Source organism: Carica papaya, chromosome 5, assembly GCF_054855325.1.
Source record: "Carica papaya isolate Zhongbai chromosome 5, ASM5485532v1, whole genome shotgun sequence".
NCBI lineage: Eukaryota > Viridiplantae > Streptophyta > Magnoliopsida > Brassicales > Caricaceae > Carica > Carica papaya.
This window is the reverse complement of record NC_142313.1, coordinates 41312702-41335420: the sequence shown is the minus strand read 5'-3', so window position 1 is coordinate 41335420 and position 22719 is coordinate 41312702. Positions and strand designations below refer to the sequence as shown.

The window sequence follows — 22719 nt, the reverse complement described above, 5'->3', positions numbered from 1 at the left end:
CTTTCGGCTATAGCACAGTTGACAGTGTGCTATAAATAGTTTTTGTTCTACTTAGCAGAAAGCAAGTCACAGTGTGTCCTCGGAAAGAATATTTAGCATTTAAAGCGATTTGTCTCCTCTCCACAATCACCGGTAACAAAAATCATCCTCTATAAATCTTATCTTCTCTATAAACAAAAGGAATATTTACATGGGCAATTTAGTCATTTCACATTCTAGTCACCCTCAAAGTTTACTCCTCTCTTTTTGTCTACTACTTTCTCTACCGATTCGTGCCTTTTCTTTTAATCCCAATATAAGTAAACTCCTCCTCACATTCATCACAGTATTCAAGGAGGGACCAGGACCATGAAGAACCTCACTTTGCCCGAATCCGTGGCCGGAAAACCACCCCAATTGGCCGGAGATTGCTGGTTCGACGATGCATGCATCTTAGACATGGATTACTTCGTCAAAACCGTGGCTGGCATCAAAGCCAAAGGGGTCCGTCCTGATCTCATTGGCTCAATCATCGCCCACTACGCCTCCAAATGGCTACCCGACCTCTCCGATGACTCCGACTCCGTTCAAGAATCCCCGGAGAGCGTTACAGCGTCTTGGATGAAAAAAAGATTCTTTGTCGAGACTCTGACGGGAATTCTCCCACCGGAGAGGGATTCCATTCCCTGCAACTTCCTGCTGCGGCTCCTGAGAACTGCAAACATGGTGGGTGTGGAGCCGAGTTACAGGGCGGAGTTGGAGAAGAGGATTTCATGGCAGCTGGACCAGGCTTCTTTGAAGGAGCTGATGATACCGTCGTTTAGCCACACTAGCAGTACATTGCTTGATGTGGAGCTTGTTGCAAGGCTGGTGAAAAGGTTTGTGGGGTTAGATGAGGGGATTAATAAAACTGGTGCTGCTCTGGTTAAGGTGGCCAAGCTTGTGGATTCTTACTTAGCAGAAGCTGCTCTGGATTTTAATATGAGTTTGTCTGAGTTTATAGAGCTTGCTGGAGCTCTTCCTAGCTATGCTCGTGCCACCGATGATGCTCTTTATCGTGCCATTGATACTTATCTCAAAGTAGGTTTACTTTCCATTTTCTTCTTCTTTAATTTCCATTAAGACTCATGTCATACTTACTCATATGCATGTAACTACCAATATAGTGGTTAAGTGATGAACATTGTTGCGCCGTTTTGAAGGTCACGAGTTTTAATTTTATTGGAAAACATAAAACTCAATACGTCCAAAAATAAATTATTCACAGAAACAATTGGAAAGAGGACATTTGACGAAAACTATTTTCTCTTAATTGGACATTCACACTTGGAAAAGACCTAACCTGCTCTTTGTTTGTTTTCTAAAAAGGAAAAACCCAAATGGAATTAGGTTTTATCTAAAAGACTCCATCCATAAACTGAAATTGTGAAACTATTTGAGGAATAGGATTATCATGGGTAGGTGGTCATGTGTTGTCAGCAAAACAAGATTCTTCACATGTTGAAGTTGGGATAGGGAGAGAAAACGATTTAACGTGAATTGCCTTTATCTTTACTGGGTGACAATGGATTTTCCGTCAGTCAGAGTTGTGAAATAGTGAGAAATCTGTTTGTACTTGCTGCTTATATAAACTACACACACACACACACACACACACACACAAGCAGTAGTCACTTCTCTTTCTGAACTGTCTTGTTCTGCTGTCGGTTCTGTTAAGCCTTCTTGAATACAGAGGATTAACAAAAGCGAAAATCAGAGGTTTATGGCAACGTAAAATATGAAGAAGTTTGGTATATATACACACATATATACGTACATACATATATGTGATGATAATAGGAAAAAATGAATTGTGGTTGATGCAGGCACACCCAGGTGTGTCGAAGCATGAAAGAAAAAATCTGAGCAGACTGATTGACAGCAGAAAACTATCCCCAGAAGCATCACTCCACGCCGCACAAAACGAACGTCTACCAGTCCGAGCCGTGATCCAAGTCTTGTTTTCTGAGCAAAACCGGGCGAACCGTCACATAGACTGGAGCGGTTCATTCAGTGGAACCAGAAGCCCAAACCCAATGCTGGAACCTCCAGGTCGATGTATGTCGAAGCGAGAAATAAACGCGACACAAGTGGAGGTGAAGAAGCTAAGAGAAGACGTGATGAGGCTGCAAAACCAGTTGAGCTTGCTGCAAATGCAACTGGAACGAGTGGCGGAGAAGAAGAAAAGTTTTTTCAAGTGGAAAAATCTGGGGTTGAAGACGACGTCCTCTAGGCTTGAGAAGATTAATGAAGAGGTAATTAAAGGTGAAGAGGTTGCATTTGGTCGAGAAACTCCCATGGCCATGGATGGGAAATCCAAGCTAGCTCGTGGCAGAACTCCTCCCAAGTGGAGGAAATCCACGTCTTGATTGCTTAACAATTTCACTAATTAAATCATTTTCTACTTATTAATAAATAAATAATTTAAATATTTTATTGTGCTAATTTTGTAATGTAAGTTAAAAAAAAAATAATTTTATTTAATAAAAGTACTCATGATAACGATAATTATATAATCTTGTGATGCAATAATAGTTTGTTAATTATGAAATTTGTAGTTTATACCAATTTCATTTAATTTCTATTATAATCCTTAAATTAATTATTAATTTGATTTTCAAAAAGTTTAATTATTATAATTTCTGTTATAATACTAACATTAATTATTAGTAATTTGCGTTTAATAATAAATTAATTAAATGATAATTTTAAAATTTTTATTACTATTGTAATCAAATAAAATTTTAAAAAATAAAAATCCAAGGAAATCGGATTAATGGAATTAAAAGCTGAAACGACGCAGTTTTGTGTAGAGTCGTTCCTTTCAAATTATTTCGCACGTCAATTTTTTCATCTTCTTCTAGCTGTTAAACCCCAGCCAAAACCTCCTGTGAGGAGAAGAACGATGCTCTGTATCTCTCACAATGGCATTTTCTGCTAAAACCCCCAAATTTCACCTCCATTCGGACCACCATAACCATTATCACACTAAAGTTAGTCAAAGGCTCAAAATCTTTACTTGCTGTCACAAACCTTCCACCCAAAAGATCTCCTCAACAAAGTTCCATGAAATTTCAGTCTTGAATACCAGCTTCATGGACTCGCGGGGCCCAAATTCACACCTGCACGAACTTTGCATGAAAGGGAAATTAGAAGAAGCTATAAAGCACTTAAATTCGATGCAAGAGTTGCAGATTTCTATCGATGAGCATGCTTTTATTGCTTTGGTTAGGTTGTGTGAGTGGAAAAGAGCATATGAAGAGGGCTCTTGGGTTTACTCCTCTGTTTTGAATTCAATGCAAATTTTGAGTAGCAGGCTTGGAAATGCTCTTTTGAGTATGTTCGTGAGATTTGGTAATTTGAGTGATGCATGGTACGTGTTCGGTAAAATGGCTGAGAGAGATCTGTTTTCTTGGAATGTTATGGTTGGCGGATACGCGAAAGCAGGTTTTTTCGATGAAGCTATATGCTTGTATCATAGGATGTTGTGGGATGGTATTAGGCCTGATGTATATACTTTTCCTTGTGTTTTGAGGACTTGTGGTGGAATACCAGATGTAACAAGAGGAAGGGAGGTTCATGTCCATGTAATTAGATATGGGTTTGAGTCGGATGTAGATGTGGTTAATGCTTTGATAACTATGTATTTGAAGTGCGGCAAAGTTGGGAGCGCAAGGTTGCTGTTTGATAAAATGCCTAGAAGAGATAGGATATCATGGAATGCAATGATATCTGGGTATTTTGAGAATGGAAAATGTTTTGAGGGGTTGAAGCTCTTCTTTTTGATGTGTGAGTTTTCGGTTGAGCCGGATTTAATGACCATGACTAGTGTGATATCTGCGTGTGAGTTTCTTGGTGAAGAGAAATTGGGGAGGCAGATTCATGGCTATGCAGTGAGGATGGGGTTTGGGGTTGATGTATCAGTGTGCAATTCTTTGATTCAGATGTACTTGATATCTGGACAATGTGAGGAAGCAGAAAGAGTTTTTACTAGAATGGAATCCAAAGACGTTGTGACATGGACAACAATGATTTCAGGTTATGAGAGTAACCATTTGCCTGAAAAAGCCGTAGAAACCTACAAGATGATGGAGGAAGGTCGTGTTGTGCCTGATGAGATAACAATAGCCAGTGTTCTATCCTCTTGTGCTTGTTTGGGCCAATTAGCTATGGGCATTAAGCTTCATGAGCTTGCGATTAGGACAGGGCTCATCTCTTATGTTATTGTTGCAAACACACTCATTGACATGTATTCCAAGTGTAAGTGCATTGATAAAGCTTTGGAAGTTTTCCATCATATTCCCAAGAAGAATGTGATATCTTGGACTTCAATCATTATGGGGCTTCGGCTCAATAATCGGTGCTTTGAAGCTTTGATTTTCTTTCGGCAAATGAAACTAAATTTGGAACCTAATTCAATAACCTTAGTTTCTGTCCTATCTGCGTGTGCTAGAATAGGTGCTTTAATGTGTGGGAAAGAGATTCATGCCCATGTAATAAGGACTGGAGCAGGGCATGATGGCTTTGTACCAAATGCACTCCTGGATATGTATGTAAGATGTGGAAGGATGGGTCCTGCATGGAACCAGTTCAACTTACAGAGAAAGGATGTTTTAGCGTGGAATATAATGATGACTGGGTATGCTGATCGTGGTCAAGGGGTGTTAGCTGTGGAATTATTTGATAACATGATAGAATCGAAGGTGAACCCTGACGAAGTTACATTTATTTCGCTGTTATGTGCTTGTAGTAGATCCAAAATGGTGTATGAAGGTTTGAAGTATTTCAACAGCATGAAGGAGTATGGTATCACTCCGAATTTGAAGCATCACGCATGCATAGTTGATTTACTTGGCCGTGCAGGACAACTAGAGGAAGCTCATGAATTTGTAAAACAAATGCCTACAAAACCAGATGCAGCAGTATGGGGAGCCCTTCTAAATGCATGTAGGATCCACCATCAGGTTGAGCTTGGGGAACTTGCAGCTCAAAATATTTTTGAAACTGATACAAAAAGTGTTGGTTATTTCATTCTGTTGTGCAATCTCTATGCAGACAATGGTAAATGGGATAAAGTTGCAAAAGTAAGAAAGATGATGAGAGAGAATGGACTATGGGTTGATCCAGGCTGCAGTTGGGTGGAAGTAAAAGGTAAAATTCATGCTTTCCTCACTGGTGATAGTTTCCACCCTCAGATAAAGGAAATAAATGCTGTTTTAGAGGGGTTCTATGAGAAAATGAGAGCTGCTGGCTTCTGTTGTCCAGAATGGACTCCTACAAGTGAAGCTGAACCTTCAAAATCTAAGATCTTTTGTGGTCACAGTGAGAGACTGGCTGTTGCTTTTGGCCTCATTAATACTGCTCCAGGGATGCCTATCTGGGTAACAAAAAATCTCTACATGTGTCCGAGCTGTCACAATACCGTCAAGTTCATATCTAGGGTTGTTCGTAGAGAGATTTCTGTTAGGGATGCTGAACAGTTCCACCATTTCAAGGATGGCAACTGTTCATGTGGCGACGAAGGTTACTGAGAAAAACACAATTTGTATGATCTGTACAAAACTTTTGCAAAAGGAATATAATAGTAACTCAATGTGGAGGCAAAATAATGTATAACTGGGCAATGTTTCCATTGGCCCCCTCAACATGTCAGATATGATTAGCAAATTTATAGTAGATTCATATGCAGATGCATGAGACAAAGCTAAGAGTTCAAGGAGGAATGAAAGTACTCTCCCTGGAGCTCACCCTCTGATCGAAATTATAGCATCCAGGTTTTGTGCTCTGGCCTAACTGAAACTCACTCCTTCCTGACAGTGACAGGTGTAATTACGGTTTCTTTTTTGTTTGTAGACCAGTTTTGTCTTTGCTCTGCTCTATATATGATGTGTATTATACTAATTACTGAAGTACACGAGGTTGAAAATGAAATTCCAGATGTTGTATCTGTTATTAGGAGTGAAGTCTTTTTTCTTCTATCATTTCTATCTCGTCTGTAGATTGCTTTTGATGTGGAGCAACCTATTTAGTAGCAATTGATATAGGACTAGTTTAGAGAACAGTATATAAATCGGAACAAGAATTAGAACATTCAATTCAATATTGTCTGTTATTATCATCTAAATTAGCAACTTTTGTATAGAGGCTAATTACAATTTATGAGAAAAATATTGAAATAATTAAGATAAATTGCCAAAATGTAGAGTACAGTTCAATTTCTTTCTCTTCTAGATTTTCCTTGTTCTTTGGAAAAGAACTCTTACTACCTGACAATTAATACATCCAAAAATTAAAATTCCTTACTTAGCTCAATATGGGACATAATGATTGAAAGCAATTGGGAATAAACACACTGCAACTTGTATTATTATCACCAAACAACAAGCTGTTATCACAAACTAGCACAAATTAAACATTTTACATATATATAACTAAAAAAAAATTGTGAGCATAAATTTACTGAATTATTCTCAGCTCAAGAAGCTATGCTGTCACTCATGAGGAATTTCATATAACAATCATTAAAAATTCATTATTTTACTGCCTTCTTGATTAACTTGATGGATGACCTGATAAAGTTGTTCCCCACAGCCTGATCTTCACCATCATCACCAACTACAGTTGGCTTCTTCCTAATGAAGTCCACACCCTTTTTCAAGATCAGTGATGGCGAGGAAGGAATTCGTCGAAGTGCCCTGGCACTCTTGGACCTCACAAGCACTCTTTCCTTTCTGTTCTTGTTCTTTCTTTCCTTTGTCTCCATTTCACAAGAATTGTCATCTTGTCTTGGTGTTTTACTATGTTGTGTAGGAAAAATCTCTTCCATTCTCTTTCCGTGATCTTTCTCTTGAACAATTTTCCTATTCTCTTCTTGCAGGTGGGTTGCATTTTGCTTTTCCATCTGAGGATACTTGGAGTCGAGCTTTTTGACGATTTCATCACTCTTGCTTGCTTCAATTTCATTCTGAACTTGAGTATCCACTTCTCTTTCCATTCTCTTTCCATGATCTTTTTCTTGAACAATTTTTGACGATTCTGAACTTGCATTTTGCTTCTCCATCTGAGGATACTTGGGGTTGAGCTTGTTCATGACTTCACTCTTGCTTGCTTCAATTTTGTCCTGAGCTTGAGTATCCACTTCTTCTTGTGAGTTCTCTAACAGCAATTGGAGCCATCTCTCAACATTCCCTTTCCCACGTTGCCTTCTGCTCTCTTCATCTTCCTCAATTTCTGATTCTTGAAGTGCTGATAATTGAATGCTGTGTCTCTTTCCTTCTCTAATTTCTAGTCTCTGAAGATTATCCTCAATTGAATTTTCATCTACTAAAGCAATAATGGATTTATCAGGCTCATCGAACTTCTCTTTTGCGATGTGTTTTGCAGGATTCTGCAGTGTCCCTTCTATTTCTTGCGGCCTTTGATCTTTGTCAAGAGACAGACCAGCTTCTGATGCTTTATATTCTTCATCTAGGAACACTCTCAGTTCCTTGTGTAAAGGCATTCTTGGTCTGATTCCTGGAAGATGAAGAATGGCCTTATTCTCTCTTTCTTCAAGTAAAGAATAATCCAGTCTTGATCTCTTTCTTGCTTCTTCCCATTCAGGTCTTATCTGCTTCTCAAGCTCATCTCGTTGTTTAAATTTCTTGTGAAGTTCTTTTTCAGAAGCATCACATATTGCTTTTTGCGCTTCCAGTCTTGCCATAAGTGCACTACTAGCAGCCTGGTTCAGCCTCACCTGTTCCTTGTAAACGACACTCCTGCAGTAAAATAATTAGAGATTTAATAATCTTTTCACTTTGTTAATTGTCAGATTAATATTCAGGCAACTTGTCAATCTTACTGGTGCATAGCGTCCCTAATCATCTTTTCTAGCACAGTCCTATATGATGATTGAGCCTCAGATAACTTCCTGCACTTTTCCACTCTTCTTCTATGCTTTATTAGCTTCATCTCCAAGTCTTGAATTGTAACCTTTTCCTCATCATTTTTCCTTCTCATTTCATTCACATCCTCATCCAGTTTCTGTATTTCAGTTTGCATCCTTTGAGCTTCTTCTCTTTGTTTCAGGGAATCTCTCGCCATGACAATGGCCTGATATGGATTCGTAAAGAAATCGGGGTTTTCGTTCTCTTTTAATGCACTGGGTTTCGCTTTCCTTGCAGCTTAAAAGAACAAAAGATAAACAAAATGTGGTCTATATGAGATTCAAGAGGCACTAATAATGCACATATTAAGGTTAAATCTACTCCATTCATGATACTAACCAATTACAGGAGAATGTGGCCTTATCTGTCTATTGCAGTCCAGTGATTTCAAAGCCGATGAGGGATCATAAGGGTCCCTTCTAGATACAACAATAGCAGCAGGAGCAAGGCCAAGTTGCTTCTTTGACTCCACAAAATGTTGTGGAAAACAATGTGAGTCTACTGTTTGTGAATCATTTAATTCCTCATATTCACCTTCCTTAAACAAGAAGGAAAATGCTCGGTGCCTGTCACAGTAATGCAACAATATAATCTTGCGATATGATCAAGGTCTCGACACCGAAATGCAAAAAATGGAATGATTACAAGTAAAGAAAAAAATGGCACCTGAAATCGGAATTTGTGGAAGCAAACACGGATAAGAACTGGTTTATGGAAACACCCAGCTGTAGATCCCACCATGGAACAAGAAATTCAAGCTTATTGTGCTTTTTCTTGCATGCTTGCCATTGCAGGATCCTGAGGTTGCTTGGCACTGTCAATCCTCCCCCTACAAATCCATTACACCTCAATAAGTGAAGCCAGAGGAAAAGGGTGATGAAATAAGAAAGAAAGGGAAAATAAGTACTTGAGCAAGGAAACCAATGATCAATCTCCCAAGCAAGAGGGGAAGCTGAATCGGCATGGTAGTAGAGAACATTGCCATATGTGTCTACTCGAATTACTGCAGGATCAAAACCAGCATTCCTAGAACGAAGATAAGATATATTGGGTAAGTAATATAGTCCTTTACTCATTCTATGTTGGGAACAAATTCAAAATCCATAAGGAATTCATTTGTAAATTTACATTTATTTCAACTCAGAAAATGATAGAAATCCTACCTAAAATAACATAAATTTTGCTTTCATGGAACTTTACTTAGAATTAAAACAATAAAATCCAAATTCCATGGAATTTAATGTCAACTCCATCTTTATAATCTCCTATATGCGATTCCACATACTTTCTAAATTATACAAAAAATCTAAATTTGTTCCAAAACATTTTTGACAGGGATAAGAGCAAAATTCAAATGGTTACCCCAGATGGTTAAGCTGCTTCCACAAGAGACTCAGGAAAATCTTTGACTTGGCAGTTGGCTTTGCATTTGGATCCATGACTGGAAACATTTGTTCTACTTCCTTAGCTCTCAATATCTGCATAACCAGATCTCGTTACAACAAGAATTATAAAACCAGTAGAAAAAGAAATAAGTTTGTTTTCTGAATCTCCTGGAAAAATTTCTTCCTTATCTAAAACTTTCTTTCTGTAATTACTGTAAATTTCTCGGGAAATAGTCGAGAAAGAAATTAGGGTTACTTCGTTTACCTCATTTTGCTGCAACGTATAAGGAATGAAGGTGAAAGGAGGGCCATTACTATACAGTTGAGCACAGTGGTCTCTGCAGATCTTTGCGTAGGCTCTAGGGAAACCCAAACCCTCGTCGATCTCCTTATCTTCATCACTGAAAGCGTAATCAACAGCCATTGCTGTGGAAGATTTTTTCTTCTCTTCTTCCTGATTGTCGCGGAAGATAAACAGAGCGCTCTTCTGAGATGAGGGGAAAACAAAGCTAACGGTCAAATTTCCGTTTTAAAGAGGATTTGTTTAATAAAAGAAATATGAAACTTTAAAATGGAGGAGCGCCACGTAGGCAGAGAGGATGCGAAATGTAACGGCTAGATAGGCCGGACCCACTTTATTAATTTGGCCACGATAGTCCAATTGGCATGAACGAAATTGAATGAAATCGGATAGTATGAAAAGACATTAATACCCTTTTAAATTTAAAAATTGTAATAAAAAGATTAAAATGGTACAAAATATTTGAATTTTATTGCCTGGTTATTATATATTTTATTTTTATCTTTAAGATAATTAAGTCAACGATTAGCTGAGATTTGAGCCGTTGATTTAGTCGTGAGGGAAATCCTATTATAATCTCTGATTATCATAATTATTTTTTATTTCCGTCTCTTTTTTAAATTAGGTAATATTAAGAAAACTACAAAAAAATTATTTTGTTATTATTTGTTTTTTTTTAATAATGTAATATATGTGCAAAATTTATATTTTGTTAGAAAAATTATATCCATTAAGAAAAGGAGATTAAACGTGTTTTAGAAAAAGATTATAATATAAAATTTTTATTTTTTAATTATTAGAAATATTTTTTATATAAATAATCATATATTTTATGCACAATATTCATAATATGTATTAAAAAATATAAAATAATTTAATTTAATATATTTTTATTTAAAAATTATATTATAGATTAAAAATTAAATTTAAAACATATTTAATACCAAATTTTTAAATTAAAATAATTTGAAAATGTGAACATTTTATGTGAATCCACAGAGAAATCAATATTTGATATTTAACTTTTTAATCAGCGTAATCACAAAATTTTAACAGAAAAAATTCTCCTTTGTGTGCTGCTAATTTTTTGAGCTCTTCTCTGCACTATTTCAATCCCCAGTAATATATATATATATATATATATATATAGGTGGCAAGAGTGTTATATTCTTTTTGACTTTTTCCTGTAGACGTCTAAATGAGATTGGACTCATCTAACTTCTTTTTTTCTTTTTCTTTTCAACACTCTATATATTTCATATACATATATATATTTCATATACATATATTTTCATTTTTTAATTATTATTATTTAATAAAATAATGTTATAAATCAATTTAATTTTAAATTAAATTTTATAATAATCTTAATTATTATAATAATTACACATATTATATTATTATATTAATAATATAACAATAAAAAATATAAATATTAATTTTCTATTTTAAAAATAAAAAAATTTAAATTTTCTCCAATATTAATTATATCTTTGATACTAACAAAAAATATAATAATATTTTATTAAATTAAAATTTTAATTTAATTATCAAATAATTAAAATAATTAATTAATTTAACAAAAATCAGAACACTCATTATGTGCGATCCCATCGATTCATTATCAAACTAATTTACTAATTAAGTTTGACATCTAATAATACTCTTCAACGACCGGATAACATGACATGTATAATTACTTTTAAGAACGTGCTAAAGAAAGATGTAATATTTCATTCTATTATTATTGTTCTGTATTAACCTTAAGATATAGTTTAACTATAAAATTCTAATAGGTAACTAAGTATGTTTCATGTCAATTATAATTGATTAATGAATAACATAAAAAATCATTTTTTTCTTTCATTTAATTACCCTGACTAAATTTTTAATTTAATCGTTATAATAAATGATAACATTGAGTTTAAACTTATTACTAAAGTTAACAAATTCCGTTTTGATCAATAATTAATTATACAAGTATTTAATCAAACACAACATCCTTTCAACTATAGTTCTATGACTATAGGTGTAACAACCCCGAAATTTCGAAAGAAATAAATCATAAATTAAGTGCAGAAGCGAAATAATTAGTTACGGTTTACATTCCTTACACAATAAGTTAAAGTACCAAATAATGCTATGAGAATTACCCTTTTGAAGGAAATACAAAAAATTAAAGAAATAAAGGGAAAATAAATAAAACTGGTATCCTACTCGTAACTCTCTTGTGGATCGGGCCCTGGATCCTGATCCTCTTTGTAGCGCCCGGGAAATTGAAGAAGAAAAAAAAAAAAAAGGGGGGGGGGGGGGGGGCACGTCAGCAGCCACGTCAGCAAACCCAGTCAGCAGCTTCGGCCAACCGGGACCTGCCACGTGGCAAGACCACGTCGATCCGGAACGGGCCACGTTGGCGATCTGCGTATGCGCGATCGGATGGCCCAGATGCAATCGCACGGACGGCCCAGATTCAATAAAAAACGGACGACCCAGATTAAATCAAAATGGACGGCTGAGATCAAAAGGCAAAAGGGTATAAATAAGACCCCCACACCAGACCACAAAACCCTAGCCGCCTGCCCTCGCCGGAGAAGACAAACCAGAAGCCGGCCGCCGCCACCCGCTGTCGCACCGGAGGGATTTCTGACCGCCGATCGAGGTAAATTTCATACCCCCGACTCGTTTTTCTACGCTGATTTCTCCTGTGGCCAAATCGGAGCCAAAATCCCGGCCAAACGGCCGGAAAACACGGCCGAAACCCAGCGGCGCCGCCGCATCCCTCCTCAGTTTTTGCCTCTGATGAGGCCCTTCCCGGCCTCCGTTTAATGCAATTTTTATATCACCGTGATCACCATTCTTTTCTCTACAGGTTGATCAGAGCCGAATCACCAAAACACGAACTTCACCGGAGAGCTGCCGCACCCGAGAGCACCGCCGCCGGTAAGCTTCGATTTTCCGTAATTTTTTTGGCCCCCCGAGGGCCCTAGAGTTGTTTAATCACAAGGATCGATGTGTGGCCAAATTCGGCCGGAAACAGCCGAAAATGGCCAAACCGAGGCGAATCGCCGCCGCAAGCGGCGGTGCCGTCGCAAGCGGCGGTGCCGTCGCTGGAGCACGGCGGAGCCGCCGTGCCAGAGTTGCGATATTGGCCGAAAGGGGCCCTGGGCCTAATTTGGGATTTTTTGAAACACATGCAGGTACCAGTAGTGCGTTTCAGTTCCCCGGAAAAAATTCAGGGAAAATTAGGGACAGCCTGTAGGCGCACTGTGAAGCCGTGTTCGGACCCCGAAACGAGTAAGGACCCCTCACCCTATTTTCTATCATGGTATTAAAGTTCAATAATGATAAAACGGTATTTCTTGAATCAACGAATGTGTGAAATTGCCTAAGGTCGCTAATGGAGCCCGAGTCTAGTGTGTTTGTCGGTTAACTGTTATTTGGCCTGTTTACAGTTTTAAATGCAGCATGAGGTTTGATATTTTCATTTTATAGTTTCGTGTGCATATTTTACTCTTTTACTGATTATGGATTGAATGACTGGGATATTGACGCTGTATGTTGTCCGTTTGGCATAAATTACTGTTTTGCTTGTTTGTATGTGAATTGATGATGCTGACTGAGGAAAAAGAGAATGAAAGATTATGTAAATTGGTAATTGTATAATGTGGTCAGCCTGATTAGATATCCTGGGAGATGGTGGACGGACCGGGTCCGTAGGGAACCCTACCGGGATTGTGGTCTCCCATACCGAACGGGGTATGGAGATCTTATGTGTTTTAGCGCCCATACCGGACGGGGTATGGGGACGGCCCGTTTCACCCTCATACCGGACGGGGTAATGAGGTTTATAATTTTGGCATCCATACCGGACGGGGTATGGGGACGACCCTGGAATACGATTTCAAGTGTTAAGAGTTAACGGGTAGCGGGACCCCTATGGATCCCCATAGATACTAGTGGGCTGGTAAATGAGAAAAATATATTGTGTAACGATTGAATTACGAAAGGCTTGATAAGTATTATGTTATACAGTTTATATATGATTTCATGATGATGATGATGTTATTGCTTTCGTATATTGTTTTATGAATTTCACCGAGGTAAGTGAATGGTAAAGATTTTATTATTGATAAAAGGATTTGTTGTAAATTATGCTCCATTGGTCTTTTTGTGTTTTCTACCCACCTTTACCTCCGTGACGGTGAGATATCGTGATGTCTTTACTGGGCTAGTGTAGCTCATTCCTTATTTAATCATTTCAGATCAGGAAGACATTGTTCCCGAGCCGGTTCCGCAGGAGGATGACGGAGGGGACGCCTAAAGACTCTATAGTCATATTCGTAGCTTTTACTTTCAAGTTTCTCCTTTAGGTAGTTTGATCTTTTATATTGTGAGCACGTTTTTGGTTTTAGTGTAAGGGATGCTAATCGAATTTTTGACTTCGCTTCCGCATTTGATATTTTTAATATACATTCCATTTTAAATTTCCGGGGTCGTTACACTCTTGATCTGAAATGGTTAAATAAGAAATAAGTTACATTAGCCCAATAAGAATATCATGCTACTCACCAACACAGAAATGAAGGTTGGTAGAAAAATCAAAACAACTAATGGAGCTCTTAATTAAACAAATTCATTTATCATAAATAAAATCTTTTGTCATCTACTTACCGTTGTGAGATTTACAAAACAATTTATAGAGACAATAACATAAGTCAGATCATGATTTCATATCTAATCGATTTAAATAATAATTCTATCCTTTATCAGCCTACTGGTATCCATAGGAGTTCATAAGGATGTCTCCACAATGTGTGAACCCTTTCCTTTAACATTTCAAATTAACGGATCGTCTCCATACCCCGTTTGGTATGAGCACCAAACCAGTAAAGCTCAATACCCCGTCCGATTTGAGGGTGAAACGAATCGTCCTCATACCCTGTTCGGTATGAGCGCCAAATTACCAAAGCTCGATATCTTGTCCGGTATGAGGTAACATTCACGGTAGGGTTCCCTATACACCCAGTCCGTCCACCATCTTCCAAGATATTCAATAAGACTGTCGTTCTATCCATTCACTTAATCACACAATTTTTCATTTTTTTTAATCTTTTTTTTTCCCAATTCAATTATAAACTCATAAAACAAACAATACATGCATTCAAAGCTGTAAAATCAATCAATCAAATATTATCATGCATTCAAACCTAAAAATAATTAATAGAAACAACAGTAGATAATTTCCGATTCTAGCTCAATTAGTAACTCGTAATTAATTATGGATATTTTCTAAATTATACAAAATACTGTATTATTGTAAATTTGACTTGAATTCTATAACGGAGAATAGAGTAAGAGATTCTTACATAATTCGATATCCGAAAAGCGAAACTTGTTGACTGCACCTACCGGTGGTCTCCGGATTCCTTGAATTTTTCTTCGAAGATTAAAACCGCTACAAGTACATATAAATATCCGAAAAAAATAAAAAAATAGTGTCAGGACCTCTTTTTGGCCAATTTCAAAATTCCAGCACGGCGGCTCCGCCGTCCTCTGGCGATAGCGTTGCCGCCCGCGATGGCGGTCTTCCTCGAGTTGGCTATTTTCAACCAATTTCGATCAAAATTTGGCCAGTTTTACATCAATTCCTGTGCAAAATATATTAAACGGCCTCGGTTGACAAAAAAAAAAGAAACTTACTAGCGGTGGGCTCTCCGGTGCAGTGGCTCCGCCGGTTCACTTTTGGAGTTCAGTGTTTTGCTTCAATCAACCTGTAGAGAAGGAAACGGTCAAAGACGAAAAAATTTCGCAGAACAGGAATTGGGAAGGACCTCATCGGAGGCGATTTTTAAAATTTCCTACGGCAGTGCCACTGTGCTTTGCCTGCGATTTTTGATCAATCCACCGGTGTTTTTACTCCGATTGAGCTATGATGTTGTTTAAAATTGAATTCTGAGCAAAGGAAGAAAATTTTACCTATTTTGGCGGTCGAAAGTGGTTCCGACGCGGTTGCGGATGATGGCATCATCTGATTGCGATTAAATAGTAAGTAGATCTAGACTATTGAGTGTATCTGACCGTCCGATCATGTTTAGGGAGTGCACGCATCTGGGCTGTCTGTGCGCGTGGGAGTGGATCTGGACTGTCTAATTGCGGGTACGCGAATCACCCGCGTGGCCTCCCGCGTGACACCGCGTCAGCGTCTGTTGCCACATTGTGCGTTTTGGCTTGTCGGGGCTGCTAATTGGGCATCCTACATGGCATAACTTTTTTAAATTACGTTTTAACCCCGATTTCTAATTTTTCTTTCAAAAATGCCCGCATAACCCAAATTTTTACCATTTTTTTCCTAAAATTATTTTCAATTTCATCTCCCTCCTATATTTCTTCATTTTTACATTAAATTAAAATTTAAACAATTCAAAAATTATATTTATAAATTAATTTAAATTACAGTTAAATTAATTTTGATATTACAATAGGTGTCTAAAATCAAAATATAACAAATAACTTGTCAATTAGTATGATGATCTTAGATATAAAAAAATTCTTACGTCTCATTATTTTAAGAGAAAATACTTTATTGACAGTTTAAGGTAATGTTAACAATTAAAAATTCTCAATTGGGTCGATTTAATGATCATTTTCCATTTGTATCATCTGCATATTTGATTTACTTAATGAGATTAACTAATATTTATCTTATAAAGACTATCACATATATATTAATTTTATCGGATTATCAATATTCTATTTTGATGATCAAACGATTAAGAACATTTTAAATTAAATCATAAAAAATTTTACTCTCATTATTAAGATCTCTGTAATACCCTGGCCTAGAATTTGGTTCGAGATTAATTTTTACATTCGAAAATGCATAAAAATCTATTTTTTTTTAATTAATAAATTTTAATTTAATGTGAAATTATGGAAAAAAAAGTTAGGGATGAAATTGAAAATAATTTTGAAAAAAAGGGGTGAAATTTTGGATTCAGAAAGTGTTTTTTAAAGGAAAATTACAAATTATTGGTCAGAATGCAATTTTAAAAAATTATACCATGTAGGACAGCCTAATCAGTAGCTTCGACGAATTGAAGCGCCGCGTGGCAAGGCACGTTGACATGGTGCCACGTAGGAGGCCACGCTGGCGATCCACGTGCCCCACGATCGAACGACCTAGAAGTCTTCCTGCGCGCGTGGATAATCCGGATCCATTCCCTCCTCAAGTGTGATCGGATGGTCACAATTAAATGCAATGAATGATCCAAATTTGTTTCCTCTTTAGACACGATCGAACGGTCGAGATCAAATATGATGAACAATCCAGATTCATTTCTTCCTTATACGCGATCGAACCGTCAAGATTAAACGTAATGAACGATAAAGATTAATGCGAAATAAGTATAAATATTTCGCATCACACAGAACTCGAGCCCTAGCTACCAGCCCCCCTATTAGAGAAGAAGAACCAGCCACCGGAGAAAGGAGCCGACCGCCATCCGCCGCCGCACCAAAGCCTCCTCAAATCGCCAGAAAAGGTAAAAATTCTCCTACCTGCTCAGAATTTGATTACAAGCACTCCTGCAGCCATATCAGAGCAAAAAAAAGGGGGTGAGCTGATAATCGTGGGTAAAGCTCGACGGCGCTGCCGCGGGCAAAACTCGTAACCACCTCCAATGAGCCCCTTTCATTTTCTCGTTTCATGCACTTTTTTCACCATTGTGTTCACCGTTGTATTTTTTAAAGGTTGACCGAAGAAAAATGTCCAGTTGCAAAGGTGAGTCGACGAAGTTACCGCACCGAAAAATCACACCGCCGATAGGTTTTTATTTTATGGTTTTTTTTCGGCTAATCAAGGTCCCCTAACACATTTTCTCACAGGGATAGGAACAAAACTGGTCAAAAATGGCCAGGTCAAGGCAAATTGCCGTGGTGGGCGGCGGTGCCATCGCTGGAGCACGTGGTGTTGCTGTGCCGGAACCCCAAAATTGGCCGAGAAAGGATTTTAACACTGATTTTAGATTTTTGGGGTATTTTTAGGTACGTGAAACATGTTTTAATCTCTGTAAAAAAATTCAAAAAACTCGAGGACCGTTAATAGGCGCAATAAAAAGTTCAGTATTTCGTACACCTATTTGGGTAAGAATCCATCACTTTATTCTTTATTATGTAATTGAAGTTTAATTATCGATAATATAGTATTTTGTGTAATTTAGAAAATTTTGATAATTAATTACAAGTTATTAATAGAGCCGGAACTGGTTAGTTATTTATTATTTGTCATGTTTACTTGATAGTTGATTTTACAGCTTTAAATGTATGATAAAATACTAGAATAGTTAAATGATTCAGTTGTACTTCCTTAATGCATGTATTGTTGTCTTGCGTGATTACGGTTAATTTGTGAAACTGGAAATTAAAATGTAAACAGAAACTTATTAGTTAAATGAATTAATGAAACAGTTATTTTACTGGATATTCTAGGAAATAGTAGAAGAACCAGGTACATAGGGAACCTTACCATGAATGTTGCTGTAAATTTTCAGAACCTAAAAGGAAATAAATTATAAATTGAGTGGGGAAGCAAAATAATAGGGTTAGTATTTACATTCTTTACACAATAATTTAGAATACCTGATAGGGATACGAGAATTATCATTCTAAAAGAAACAGTGAAAAATTAAAGAAATAAATAAAAAGTAAACAATTAGGTATTATAGGATGACCTTCACTAGCATTTGAAGAGAGTTTGGATAGTGAACTATTCAAACCCCCTTGTTGATCGGGATTTGGATTTTGGTCATCTTGATATGAAATGGTTAATAAAAATGTGAGCTACACTAGCCTAGTAAAAATATCACACTACCCACCGATACAGAAATGAATGTTGGTAAAAATCATAAAATAACCACTGGAGCTCTTAAATTAAATAAATTCATTTATCATAAATAAAATCATTTATTGCATATTTACTGTAGTGAGATTTTCAAAACCGCCATATAGAGATAATAACACAAATAACAATATAATCTTATGTTCAAGTGGCCAAAACAACAATTTTTCTTTTTTATTTACTTACTGGTATCCCTAGAGGTCTATAGAGATGTCCCATTACACGTGAACTCATATAAAAAATTGTCAACCAATTGGCCGTATACCCCGTCCGGTATGAGCGCCAAAAGTATCATCCCTCAATACTCTATCCGGTATGAGGGTGAATCGGGTTGTCCCCATACTTTGTTTGGTATGAATGCCAAAAGTACCATCTCTCAATACCTCGTCTGGTATGAAGGTGAATTGAATCGTCCCCATAACCCGTTCGATATGAGCGCCAAAAGTACCATATCTCAATACCCTGTCTGGTATGCGGATGAATTGGGCCGTCCCCATACCTTGTCTAATATGAGTGCCAAAAATACCATTCATCGATACCCCGTTCGGTATAAGATAACGTTCACGATAGGATTCCTTATGTACCCAGTTCGTCCACGATCTCCTAGAATATTCAGTAAGACAATCATTCACTCATTTACTTAACCAATTAACTTTTCATTTATATTTTAATTTTTAATTTTATAATTTAACCGTAAATCACGGAAGACAAGCAATACATGTATTAAGGAAACACAACTGAATCATCTTACCAATTCTAATATATTATCTTGTATTTAAAACTGTAAAATCAAATAATCAGTTAAAACAGGACAAACAGTAATAAATACCCGATTCTGATTGCATTAATAACCTGTAATTAATTCTAAAAAATTTTTAAATTATACAAAATACCGTTCGAAGTTTTTTAAATTACACAAAATACCATGTTATTTATAATTAAACTTCAGTTCTATAATAGAGAAAAAGACGAGAGATTCTTATCCGAATCGGTGTCCGAAATACCAAACTTCTACTGCGCCTACTAGTAGTCTCCAAGTTTCTTGAATTTTTTTACAGAGATTGAAACACGCTTTACATACCTAAAAATATCTCAAAATCCCAAAATCGGTGTTAAAAATCATTTCCTAGCCAATTTTAAAATTCCGGCACAACAACATCACTGTGCTCCAGCGTCGGCATCGCTGCCCGCAGCTGTAGTTTGCCTCGGCCTAGTTGTTTTCAGCCAATTTTGGCAAGTTTTGGCCAATTTTATACCAATCTCTGCGAGAAAGCACGTTAGGGGGCCTAAGTTGGCCATAAAAGGTTAAAAAAGGAAAACCATACGGCGGTAGAATTTTTTGGTGCGGTAGCTCTGCCGACTCACCTTCACGGCTGGACGTTTTCCTTCGGTCAACCTGTACAAAATAGAACGGTGATTGCAATGGTAGAAAAATAACACGAAACAAGAATCGGGAAGGGCTCAGTAGAGGCGGTTACAGTTTTTTGCCAACTGCAGCACCGCCGGACTTTACCCACGGTTTTCGATTCATCTGTTGTTCTTTTTGCTCCAATTTGGCCATGAGTGTTTTCAAAATCAAGTTCCGAGCGGATAGGATAATTTTTACCTTTTTTGGCGGTCGAAGGTAGATCTAGCGCAGTGACGGACGGCGGTTGGCTCCCTTCTCTAGCGACTGGCTCTTCTTCTCCGACGGGAGGATAGCGGCTAGGGTTTGGGCTTGGTGTGATGCGAGATATTTATACCGATATCGTATTAATCTGGACCGTACATCGTGATTTGATTTCAGCCGTATGATCGCCTTTAAGAAAGAAACGAATTTGGATCGTTCATCTCGTTTAATCGCGATCGTCCGATCGTGCTTGAGGAGGAAACGGTTCCAGATCGTCCACGTGCGCAGAAACGCTTTCGGACCAGCTGATTGCGGGGCACGCAAATCTCCGATGTGGCAGCTCGCATGGCTCCGAGTCATCGTGTCTTTATACGCTGTGTACTCCAGTTCGTTGGGGTTGCTGACGAGGCGGTCCTAGGTGGTGCAATTTTTTTTAATTGTGTTCTAACCTCCAGTTTTGGATTCTTATTTCACAAGCACCATCTGAACCCAAAGTTTCACTTATTTTTTCTAAAATTATTTTCAATTTCGTCCTCAACCTATTTTTTTCCATAATTCACATTAAATTAAATTTTATTAATTTAAAAATTAAATTTTTATATATTTTTATAAAATTTTAAAATTAGTACCGGGTTAAATTCTGGGCCCGGGTACTATAGTTGCCTCATACCAGACGAGGTATCGAGGAATGATATTTTTGGCAGTCATACCGGATCGGGTATAGGGACGGCCGGTTAATTGATAAAGTTTAGATATTGGTTCACGCATAGTGGAATATTCCTATAAACCCCAGTGATACCAGTAAGCAAATACAAAGAGAAAGTTGTTGTTTTTGCTCATTTGAATATGAAATCATGATGTTATTTGAGTTATTGTCTCTATAAGTCGGCTTTGAAAATCTCGCAACGGTAAGTATGCAATAAATAATTTTATTTATGATAAAGGAATTTATTTAATTTAAGAGCTCCATTGTTTGTTTTTATAATTTTTACTAATTTTCAGTTTCTGTATCAGTGAGTAGTGTGATATTCTTACTGGGTTAGTGTAACTCACAATTTCATTAATTATTTCGTATTAAGAGGGCCAAGGTCCAGATCCCGATCAACAAGAGGGTTGTGAATAGTTCACTACCCGAACTCCCTTCAAAAGCTAGTGAAGGTCCTCATAAGATACTCAGTTGTTTACTTTTCATTTATTTCTTTGATTTTTGTTTGTTTTTTTAGAAGGGACATTCCCTTAAGCTTATTGGGTATTTTGAACTATTGTGTAAGGAATGTAAACCCTAATTGTAACGGCCCCAAAAATTTAGAATGAAATATGTGTATTAAAAATTTCAAATGCGGAAGCGTAATAAAAATTTTGATTAACATCCCATACACTAAAACCAAAAAACGTGCTCAAAATATAAAAGAACAAATTAATTAAAAGAGATACTTGAAAATAAGAACTATAAATATAACTACGGAGTCTTTAGGCGTCCCCTTCGCCGTCTTCCTGCGGAACGGGCTCGAGAACAACGTCTTCCTGATCTGAAATAGTTAAATAAGGAATGAGCTACACCAGCTCAGTAAAGACATCACACTATCTCACCGCCACGGAAGTAAAGGTGGGTAGAAAACACAAAAAGACCAATGGAGCATAATTTGTAATAAACTCATTTATTAACATAAAAATCTTTACTGTCCACTTACCTCTGTGAGGTCCATAAAACAACATATGAAAACAATAACATTATCATCATCATGAAATCATATGAACTGTATAACAAAATACTTACCACATCTTTGCGTTTCAATCATTAAACAATATATTTTCCTCATTTACCAGCCTACTAGTATCCATGGGGATTCATAGGGGTCCCGCTACTCGTGAACCCTTAACATTTATAACCTGATTCCAGAGCCGTCCCCATACCCCGTCCGGTATGGGCACCAAAACCATGAACCTCAATACCCCGTCCGGTATGAGGGTGAAACGGGCCGTCCCCATACCCCGTCCGGTATGGGCGCCAAAACATATAAGATCTCCATAATCCATCCGGTATGAGAGACCACGTTCCCGGTAGGGTTCCCTAAGGACCGGGTCCGTCCACCATCTCCCAGGATATCTAGTCAGACTGTCCACTTTATCCACTTATCAATTCACATAACTTTTTTGCCCTTTTTCTTAGTTTTAATCATCCAAACACACACAACATGTAAATCAGTAATGGACACCAGACAAGACAACACAGTATCGAGTTCATCATAATACAAACTATAATAAAAGAAACCATAATTCATGCATACGAGACTATAACGTAATTACATCAAACATCACGCTGCATTTAATACTGGAAATTAAATCAAATAATAACAGACCAACACTGTATCGGACTCGGGCTCCATTGGCAACCTTAATCAATTATACATTTATAAAGTCACACAGTACAGTTTAATTATTTATCTAGCTTTAATACCGTGATAGGAAATAGGGTGATGGGTCCTTACTTATTTCGGAGTCTGAATACGGCTCTACAGTGCGCCTATAGACTGTCCCTAATTTTTCATTAATTTTTTTTGGGGAACTGAAACACACTACTGGTA

At 37.2% G+C, this 22719-nt stretch overlaps 3 protein-coding genes and 1 long non-coding RNA gene across 5 annotated transcripts; 3 read left to right on the top strand and 1 right to left on the bottom strand.

Moving 5' to 3' along the window:
- Window positions 1-271: 271 nt before the first annotated feature.
- On the top strand, window positions 272-2526 carry LOC110826316 (root phototropism protein 3-like). The gene is made up of 2 exons (XM_022056934.2): window positions 272-1059; window positions 1845-2526. Exons 1-2 carry the CDS (start codon window positions 349-351, stop codon window positions 2385-2387), a joined length of 1254 nt encoding a protein of 417 aa, XP_021912626.1. The 5' UTR covers window positions 272-348; the 3' UTR covers window positions 2388-2526.
- A 310-nt stretch (window positions 2527-2836) lies between these two features.
- Window positions 2837-5976, top strand: ECB2 (Tetratricopeptide repeat (TPR)-like superfamily protein). The gene has a single exon (XM_022055825.2). The coding sequence runs from the start codon at window positions 2943-2945 to the stop codon at window positions 5547-5549; it is 2607 nt and encodes an 868-aa protein (XP_021911517.1). The 5' UTR covers window positions 2837-2942; the 3' UTR covers window positions 5550-5976.
- A 369-nt stretch (window positions 5977-6345) lies between these two features.
- Window positions 6346-9861, bottom strand: LOC110825381 (trichohyalin). 2 transcript variants are annotated; one of them, XM_088221025.1, is made up of 7 exons: window positions 9594-9860; window positions 9306-9421; window positions 8851-8969; window positions 8610-8772; window positions 8283-8509; window positions 7859-8180; window positions 6346-7775 (listed from the first exon to the last, which is right to left on the bottom strand). In XM_088221025.1, the coding sequence occupies exons 1-7, from the start codon at window positions 9750-9752 to the stop codon at window positions 6551-6553; spliced, it is 2331 nt and encodes a 776-aa protein (XP_088077151.1). In that variant the 5' UTR covers window positions 9753-9860; the 3' UTR covers window positions 6346-6550. The 2 variants fall into 2 exon arrangements, with proteins under 2 accessions (XP_088077151.1, XP_088077150.1); XM_088221024.1 differs by having other exon boundaries at window positions 8610-8969; window positions 9594-9861.
- On the top strand, window positions 8856-9590 carry LOC148266105 (uncharacterized). The gene is made up of 2 exons (XR_015819473.1): window positions 8856-8994; window positions 9279-9590. It is a non-coding gene; the product is annotated as an uncharacterized LOC148266105 (long non-coding RNA).
- Window positions 9862-22719: the final 12858 nt, after the last annotated feature.